A 10,452-nucleotide genomic window follows, 5' to 3' on the forward strand; every position below is an offset into this window, starting at 1 on the left:
TATTTCACGGATACATTCGGTTCTAGCCCAATTTATTCTATCGAATCCTTTTACAAGGTAACTCTTTGACTCAATAAAGTAGTTACATGTTCTTTATTCTGAATAAAAAAGTTATAATTGTTAAAATTCTATGTATCTCATTTTTTGGAATTTAATTTTTGAAATACTTATCATCCCTTCTAGGTTCTAGTGCTTTTTTTGTTTTTCTAGTTTTCGGTTTATTTAATTGATTGACATGACGAAACTTCAATAATATTTCTAAACAGCTAAAACTTAAACATAAAAAACACATAGTAACATTTACATGTAAACAAAATTTATAAAATATAACTCTTTTTAGAGTTTCTCACCGACTAAAAAAAATGATTAATTGTATAAATAAATATTTTAAAATACTTTAAAATGGTATTCTTCAAGTCTTGAGGGTTTAAAATATTCAATAATTAAATTAGAACTTAACTTTTTATAGTTAGAATGGTTGACATAAAAACTTATAATATTTATTGAATATATTTTTGATAAAAATTGAATTAAAAAACTAACAAAGTATAAAATAAAACGAAATTAATTACATATAAAATAATTATTCAAGTCCTTAAAGGTTATATGAAAAAATATACTTAGAATTTAGTTTAAAATATTAAAACTTAAAAAGTTGTAAGTTGTAAAAAATCTCTATTAATCTACACCAATAAAACACCACCCATACTTAAATGTATAATAAAATATTTGTGTAAAAAAAATAAAAAAATAAACGAGACATAAAATAGCATTCAAAAATAAATTACTGATTATAATGATTATGATAACGAGTTTTAATGTATTAATTACTGTACCAAAATAAATTAATTATTCCTTTTCAATGTTACAACTTAGTTTACTTTTTGGTTGCATAAATTAGTTACAAATGGATAGGACTTGGATTGAAAAACCTCGAACATCAAAAGAATACCAAGAAGGCATAAATGGATTCCTTGATTTTGCTTTTGCGAGAGCGGCCATTTCGGATAGAATATGTTGTCCATGTCCACGGTGTGCATTTGGAAAATGGCATAAAAGAGACACAGTTCAGGATCACTTGCTCTTAAAGCCGTTTCCCAAGAACTATCTTGTTTGGAATCGTCATGGTGAGATACAACCTGCTGAGTCAAGTAGTATAGAAGTGCAAGCGACACCATATCAAGAGAATCCATTAAACACATTAATCAATGATGCATTCGGCCACCATGGGGATGAAGGTATAACGGGAGTGAATGATGTAGTTATAGACAATGGAGGCGAAGACATCGCAGATGAAAGATTACATGAAGCCTCTTTTGATGATGGTAGCGAGTTCAATGAATTTGTAAGAGACGGAAATGAAAAGTTGCATGAGGGCAGTAAATGCACAAAGTTGGAGTTTATAATTAAATTGTATCACATAAAGGTTTCGTGTAGAATAAGTGATAAGGCCATGACTATGATATTGAATTTGTTGAGAGATACATTTAATGGAATACAGTTGCCTTCTAGTTTTTATTTGGCCAAGCAAGTAATTTGCAAACTTGGCCTGGAATATACTAAGATAGATGCTTGCCCAAACGATTGTATTGTTATATCTAGATGACAATCCAGATAACATACAAGACACATGCAAGTATTGCGGTATATCTAGATGGAGCCCTAAGAAAAAAAAGAAAAAGCAAGCTGTAAAAGTTTTGCGATACTTTCCACTGAAGCCAAGGTTGAAAAGATTATATATGTCTAGCAAGACGGCTGAGCACATGCAATGGCATAATTCTGCACCTGCAAGAGATGGATTACTGAGACATCCAAGGGACGGCCAAGCATGCAAGGATTTTAATGCAACGCACACTTTGTTTGCCGAAGAGCCACGAAATGTTCGCTTAGGTCTTGCAACTGATGGTTTTAATCCCTTTGGAGCCTTGAGTTCTACTAATAGCGTTTGGCCTGTGTTCCTGATTCCATACAATCTTTCGCCTTGGATGTGTATGAATCACACTTCGTTCATCTTATCAATGATTATTCTAGGAAAGAAGTCTTCGGGAAATAATATAGATGTGTACTTGCAGCCCCTTATAGATGAATTGAAAGATTTGTGGAATGATGGTGTGGAGACCTTTGACTCATCATCTGAAAACACATTTAGAATGCATGCAGTTCTTATGTGGACAATAAGTGATTTTCCTGGGTTAGGTATGCTATCTGGTTGGAACACACACACTGGTTTCGCTTGTCCCACGTGTAACTTTGATTTTTATCCTTGTTATCTCCGTCATAGTTCTAAATGGTGCTTCATGGGTCATAGACGTTTTTTGGGAAGAAATCATAAATTTAGACTGAACTGTGTTCGTTTTGACGAAAGCACAGAGGAGCGTGGTCCACCTAAGAAGTTATCAGGTGTTGACATTCTTGAACAAGAACAGGATGTTGAAACATGAGATCAGCAACGAGAAGAATCCCATAGTAGTGGGAAGAGACCTCGACGAGAAGTCAAGCAGTGGAACAAGCGAAGCATTTTCTTTGATCTTCCGTACTGGAAAACCAATTCGTTGCGTCATAATCTGGACTTTATGCACATTGAGAAGAATGTGTGTGATAACATTTTGTACACTTTGCTTAATGATAAAGCAAAATCAAAGGACAATTTCAAGGCAAGGAAAGATTTGAAAGAAATGGGCATAAGGCGAGATCTCTGGCCACGTGACAATGGATCATATCATTCATCTTTATTTTCACTAACACGTGATACGAAGAAGCTATTTCTTTCAGCTTTGAAGAATGTTGTGCTACCAGATGGATATTCAAGTAACATTTCGAGATGTGTTGATGAAGGACAGAAAAAAATTTTTGGATTGAAAAGTCACGACTGCCATATTCTTTTGGAGGAATTATTACCAATAGCAATTCGTCATTTACTGCCAGATCATGTTACCGCGGTATTGGTTGAGTTTGGCTCATTCTTTAAGATCCTTTGTGGGAAAAGCTTAAGTACTTCTGAACTTGACAAGCTCCGACAAAGCATAGTGATCGTCCTTTGCCAATTGGAAATGTTATTCCCTCCGTCATTCTTTACCGTTATGGTTCACTTGACAACCTATCTAGTAGAGGAAGCAAAGCTCAGAGGTCCAGTGCATTATCGATATATGTATCCTATTGAGAGGTAAAATATTTTATATGATGAATTAAATATCAACAGAGTTACATCTCTTGTCATGTCATTTTTACTTGATTTTTTTATATTATTTTAGGGAGTTAGGCCATCTAAAATCCCATGTACGAAATAGAGCACAAGCAGAAGCGTCTATAGCCGAAGGATATCTAGCTGAGGAATGTCTCACTTTTTGTTCTCGCTATTTTGAGAATATAGAGACAAGGTTCAATAGACCTAGACGTGTTTGTGATGACCCACTTGACAGGGGATGCTCAGAATCTTGTCTCTTTCCGACGGTGGGTAAAGCAGGAAGTTCTGGTACATTTTTTACTTTAAGTGAGAAGCAAAAGCTACAAGCCCATAGATATGTGTTACTAAATTGTCAAGCCGTCAAGGATTATGTGAAGTGAGCAAACACTTTGAGGTTATTTGTAGTAATATATTCATAATATATATTAGTTGGTGTCGTACTCTAAATCCAATTTAAATCTTCATGCAGTGAATTTAGGGAATACATAATAAGAAGCTCAAAGGGAAGGAGACCGAACTCCACAGACATAGAGAAGAGAGTGTTTAAGGATTTTGTTTCGTGGTTTGAAAAACGAGTAAGTTACTTAAGTATTAGAGTTTATGAAATGGGAAGCTTGTTAGGATATAAATGTTTTAAACCTCATAACTTATCCCAATTTCAGATAATGAACTCGGATATCATAGAACAGCTGTCTACTGACATAAAATTTTTAGCACGAGGCCCATTATCAAATGCAACGAGATATAGTGCTTATAAAATTAATGGTTGCACATTTCGAACTGTTGCTCGTGAAGAAGGTTTGAGGACACAGAATAGTGGAGTATATTTAACATCTAGCACACCATGTGTTGCAAGTCGAGTTGACAGAAATTTAAGACAAGGTGATGTACCTTATTATGGGATGTTGGAGGATATAATTGAGCTTAGCTATTATGGGCGATTCACTGTTGTTCTCTTCAAATGTAAATGGGCTGATTCTACTCGACATAGAGGATATAGAAGAGATCAATGGAATTTTCATTGCGTTAACTTTGATAGGCCCATTCATACTGGTGAACACGAAGAAGACGAGCCTTATATTTTAGCGTCACAAGCATCAATGGTGTACTATGTAAATGATGTCGTTAACAAAGGATGTAGTATTGTTGTCCATTTAAAACCAAGAGATTTGTATGAAATGGGTTATGAAATTGAAGAGGTTGCAGATGAGAATGAGCCACATCAAGAGCAGGCTCTTGATCAATTTTTTGGTAACAGTGATGAATATGTGCAGTTGGCAACAAACCAATTGATTGATGACGTAGTTGACTGATAATGAGAAATCTAAGGTTTAAGCTTATATTTGTTAATTTAAGGTTATGATTAATCCTTTGATTTCTTCATAAAGTTTATCTTTAGCCTAATTTTGTGTGAATATAACATGCTTTTTGAGTTAATTTATCAAAATTTTCGTTGTTAAATGTATCTGTAGCAATGCCGAAGTGTAAACATTTTACTAATCCGCTGAAATCAGTTTCTCAACCTGAAAGGGGTTTTGATCAATCTAATGAGGACATAGTACACAATTCACCTACGGATAGCTCACCACCTAATCATGATTCCATAATGCAAGGCAATCCGGATAATACTATGGATTACTTACTTCCTAACCAAGGATCCCAGGAACATACTAGGCACTTTGGTGGACGCCAATCTTCTGAATATTGGACAGTGGAGACAATAGGTACGGTGCACAATAAATTTGTTGTCTCATGACAAGTTTCTAGATAATTGATTTCTAAATAAATGCAAATGATTATATTTCAATCTTTATATGTTATATTTTTTTTTATGCAATTTCCTGTATAAAAGTAGAGAAGTGATAAAATAATTTCTGAATATACAGTATGCCAATATGTATAGATCTAATGCTTTTTATTAATGTAAGTTTAAATTATATATAGCATTTTTTAGTTTGTTGGAATACACATGTTTTCAATATTTAAAACTGAATCCTGTATAGAGGTAGTTTAATCAATAGTGTTTTAAAATAATCAAGTTTATTCCATTATACTCTTCCGTTTTAAAATAAGTCAAGTTTTAAAAAGGATACTTATTTTAAAATAAAGAAAAAAAAGTATTTGAGTTGTATACTTATTCGGCAGGTTTAAATAAATTTTTTGAATCAATAAACTTGGTTTATTTTTAAAGTTTTCTTACAACAAAAGAAACAAGGAGAGGGCGGATTTCTACAATACAGATGGATTTTGTTTAAAAAAGTATTAAGTCCTTTTATATATTTTCTTTTTATATATCGTTTTGCAATTTTAATTATTGGAAATAAGAATTTAATAGAAGGATTTGTCTTTTAATATTAATTACTCAATTATGGTTTCTGTAATGCGTTTAAAATTTTTTTAATATTCTCTTAACATATAGATTCATTACACGTATCACATCTCACATAATAAAATAATAACATAAGATACATAGTTCCAATCATTCATTGTTCTATATTGCTATGATTGAATGATGCTAAAGTTTATTTAGTTGAAGCTATATGTTAAAAATTTCAATTGTCTGGAAATTTAGCCCAAAATATTTCTTATATTTTTTACCCAACTCTCGAGTCAGAAAATGAAAATATGAAATAGTACTACTCCTATATTATTACTAGAGAACAAGGTTATATGCATTTGTATTGTTCAACGTTTTATGAAATCACATTATGTACCATTCGGACTTTTAGAATGGAACATGTCAATGTGTGAATTGCTCTCTCTATCTCTCTTAATTAATTGGATGTCCAGTTAATTACTTTATGATTTGAATAATATAATGATCATATCCAATAATTAAGGTAGCCAAATTGCATTCTTAATTAACTGATATCTCAATCCAATTTGGCCATTGGTAAGTGTGACAAAACTAATTAAATTTCCTATTCCACTGTTTAATATTTTATGTTTTTCAGTCCCAACTATATATATGATCAAATCTGGAAACTGGAATAGAATATATACCACTTCTCATTTTCTAAATTCAAATAAAAAACATTTATTAGGTTACAGTCTTTGACAAATTATATGTTGATCCTGATATGTATATATATATATAGAGACTGGTGTATGGTGTATGTGTCATATATTAAGTTACTTAAAATTGCTCATATTTCAATATCACCTATGATTCACCAGACAAGACAAGGAGTAATAAGTATTCTTAGATTACTTTGAGTAAGCTTATTCCCCAACATAGGAAACATTCTCTATTTGTTCTTACACATAATTAATTTTGTATACAAAGAGTTTTTTTTTTATTTTTTTAGTTTAGTTCAAAAATTAATTTAGTTTAAATTTTTAAAACTTACATAGGAAATATCTGTCACTAATTTAGTTTATTAATCTCGTATTATTTCTCATAACTTATTTTTTATATGCAAATAAAGGCACAGATGGAACTATTAGGACTAGAAGGCTAAAAGTTAAAGAAATGAATAACTTATCTAGAGATGAGCAAGTTATTGTAAACTTTGAAGATCAACAAGCTATTGGGGAAAGCCAAGATTTACTTGCTAGATATTTAGGGACATTAGCAGTTGATTGTAAGTTATTTCCAATCAATTTCTCAAAGTGGTCAGGATCTCTAGGTATACCTCGATCTAGGTTTGAAGAGTGTTTTAGTAACTTGCTGAAGGTATGTATTATGAATATTTATTTATATCAAATGCCTATTAAAGTTATACAGTAATAATGACATCTTGTTATTTATGTAAAATTCTTTTTGATAGTCGAAATTTCTTTTTGAGCCTTGCAAAAAAGTGGTCACAACATAGAATTAAGTTGTGGAATGAGTTTTATGATCCATGTATGAGTAGACAAGCAATCATTGATAATGTCCCAGTTGGCATCGACAGAGATCAATGGGCATCCTTCATTCAATATCGGTTTCTACCTTCTACAATGGTAACATGCTTTCTCTTTTAAAATTAATATTAATATGTGATCAATTCTTTAATCTTCATTTTTATTTTTTTATAGGAGATGTGTAGGAGAAACAAAGAAGTTCGCAAGAAGCAAACGATTCCCCATACTGGTGGCTCAAAACCCATCTCAAGAAAAAGACATGAAATAGTATGAACTATAATTCATTTTTGTTGTTTTTACTAAATTATGTTATGCTTCTTAACTTTTTTTTATATTGTTTTACATAGTTTTTACAAACTGGGTGGAAAATTAGCCGTGGAGAAATGTATATAGAAACTCATAAGAAGAAAGATGGGTCTTTTGTGACTGATGAAGCAAGGGATATAGCGGTAAGTTGAATTTATTAGTCTATTTTAGTAAAAAAATGTAACTTCAGAATCTGACAAATTTTAATGTTATTTTATTATATTTTCGTTGTTTAAATTTCAATTGTAGGAACAAATTGAACTACTTATGACTCAAAATGAGAAAGATGAATCTGGACCATCCACAAATGATGCTATTGGCAAAGTGTTTGGGGAGGAGCATTCTGGTAGGGTGCGATGCTTGGGAATGGGAGCTACACCTACTAATACTTTCAGAGGTGCCAATCATCCTGGCCAGTTTGCTAATTCTTCAATTTCAATGTCTTCTACCAATTACTCCCAAGCTGATTTTAAACGTTTAGAGTCTAAATTTGATGGGACATTGACTGCACTAAAGGCTTATTTCCTTTCTAAAGAAGGAAGAATTCCTGCTGAACTTACTAGTATATTTGACCACGGAACTCAGGTAAATTGCCTTCTCTTGTGGCATTTATGTTGCACTAATCATGTTGAAAATTATGATGAATCATAATTGTTACATTAATCTAATGTTTTAGCATTGTTAGTCTCGTATATTCTAACTTCACACCTCTACTCTTTTCAATTTGTTGTTCAAATTTTTGACATTTGAAAAGGTTAATGGTTTTCTTACACTTTAATTTTTTTTCTTTTGAATTGTTTTAGTTCTATAAATGTTGGTAATTTTTAGGTTGACATTTTTGTTCTAATTTATTTTAGGCTAATGATGTTGAGAATGAAACTATTACACCAACAACAGGAAGAACATCATCATCAGGTGGAAGCAATGAAAATCGTGAAGATATTGTTTAGTGTTATTTCAAAGACTGATTAGTTGTGAATTCTTTTTCTTTTTTTAGGATATTATGTTAGATTTTATTTACTAAACAAACTTATTCAAATAGTGAACTTATTAGTGGTAGTTGTGAATTTATTGAATTTTAACATTTTTAATTTTTAGGAATTGATATATGAAGACAATGTTAATTAAGATATTATGCATTTTATTATAGTATAAAAATGTTATTATTCATTACAACGAGTTATGAATTACATTTATATTTTATATGAATTTATTAGTATTAAAATTTTCCATATTTATTAATATCTTATGAAATAAAAAACTATATATGTGCATAATAAAAATATTATGGTAGTATTATTTGTGTAGTAATTTTTAAATTGAGGCGGTTTATAATTCTCACATATATAAAAAACAATTTTTAGTCTTTTAATTTTGTAGGGGTTAAGAACCCCCACAATGTCAATCAAGACCGCCGCAGAATAAACTAACTGGATGCCTTCGAAAACCGACGCAATATACTGAAAACCACCACAATTTGCGGAGGATGAAAAACCCCCGCAATTCAAATTTGACATAGTGTCGGTTTTTTAAAAACTCCCGTAACTAAACTGCAGGACACCTAACTTTGTCAGTTCTTGAAACCGACGTTACACAACTTGCGGGAGTTAAAAACTCCCGCAAAATAAAAAAAAACCCCACAAATTAGCGCCTTTTTTGTAGTGCCAAAAGCTTATTATTTATAATGTACATATGCTATAAATAATTGGTTACAGGGTAGACTTGAGAATTATTTGGTATTTACCACTCTTTGATAGGTTGATTTGAATTCCCAATTATGTACCAAGAGGCAAGAGTCTAAGACTGAACTACTGAACTCTAGAAGAACGACGCAGTAGCGATGCAGTGCCCAGCGGCAACAGGCAGCAGGATGAAGGTTGAACACTTGAACTGCTGAAGAATGAACATTGAACAGAGAAGAGGATCGTAGAATAAAAAAGAAGAATCAGAAGAGATTGATGTTTGCTGAAGAAGAAGGAAGAACAAGATGCCGAATTGCCAAAGGAAGGAGCACAGAAGAGGAACGCAATGGAAAAACCACACAAATCACAAGCAATGACACAGAAGAGTAACACAGTTATGCAAAAGAAGGCAGAACCTGAGAACCACCAGACTTGGCGCGGTGGTGATGCAAGGAGAAACTGATGGAGGACGGAGCCACGCGAGAGAATCATGGCGATACAAGGAGAAACTGACGGACTAACAGAGCCCCATGGGAGAAATGCTGAACAGGGTAACGACGTCAGCGACAGGGAGCCAATGACACTACCACACTGGCAGAGACGCGGAGTGGCGGGCTGGTGGCAGTAACTCTGGAGCCTGGAGGCTGGAGCAGTTTGGGATTTGGGAAGAAAGGGAGAAGAAGAAGAGTTAGGGATTTGGGGCTTTGGGCTGGCGGCAAAATTAATTATATAGTGGGGGCAATTATGGTATTTCACTAAGAACTACTCTCTATTTTTAAAATTTCACTAGGGACAGTTGCCCTTACAACCTCATGAATACATCTGTCCCTGCACTTCCCCATTTTTCTTTTTTTTCTTTTCTTTTTCAATTTTTAAGACTGATTAAATTAAAGATCACCAATTAAGACAATAACATACTTAGCACCAATTCCATGTTATTAATAATTTCACTGAGTAATTGTAACACATCAAAACTCCCATTGTACTTAACGAATGAAGTGTTGAATTAGCCTTCTAAGACTTTCTAGAGAAATAATAGAGATTATGTGAACTCTATCTTGAATTTCTTGATTAAGTGCTTCAAGAAAAAACATTAATTTCTTTAATGTTTCATGGCCTTATTTGCCTTCAATGCTAATGAATTTTCCTCCAATAAATTTACCAAGATGCCCATAGTGATAGCACCAGTGAAGAACCCCTCCTGCTCCAACAATGGTATAACCCCTACCGGTGGATCTTCCACGACTATAATGTTGCATACTTCAATGGATTGACCTACACTGATTTAGAGCCCCCCAGTGCTCTAAAAAACGCTGACGAATTGGATCCATGATATTCCTAAGCAAGTTCATTCCCTAGCGACTGATGACGAAGCATCTTATACCTTTTTCACAGCATTTTTAGTGTGTTTTTAGTTATATTTTATTAAGTTTT

At 32.7% G+C, this 10,452-nt stretch overlaps 1 protein-coding gene across 1 annotated transcript; it reads left to right on the top strand.

The window, feature by feature from the left end:
- Positions 1–907: 907 nt before the first annotated feature.
- On the top strand, positions 908–2,441 carry LOC140175710 (uncharacterized). The gene is made up of 2 exons (XM_072204249.1): positions 908–1,379; positions 1,603–2,441. Exons 1-2 carry the CDS (start codon positions 908–910, stop codon positions 2,439–2,441), a joined length of 1,311 nt encoding a protein of 436 aa, XP_072060350.1.
- Positions 2,442–10,452: the final 8,011 nt, after the last annotated feature.

The sequence above is a fragment of the Arachis hypogaea genome, chromosome 10 (genome assembly GCF_003086295.3).
Source record: "Arachis hypogaea cultivar Tifrunner chromosome 10, arahy.Tifrunner.gnm2.J5K5, whole genome shotgun sequence".
In the NCBI taxonomy this organism is placed as follows: Eukaryota; Viridiplantae; Streptophyta; class Magnoliopsida; order Fabales; family Fabaceae; genus Arachis; species Arachis hypogaea.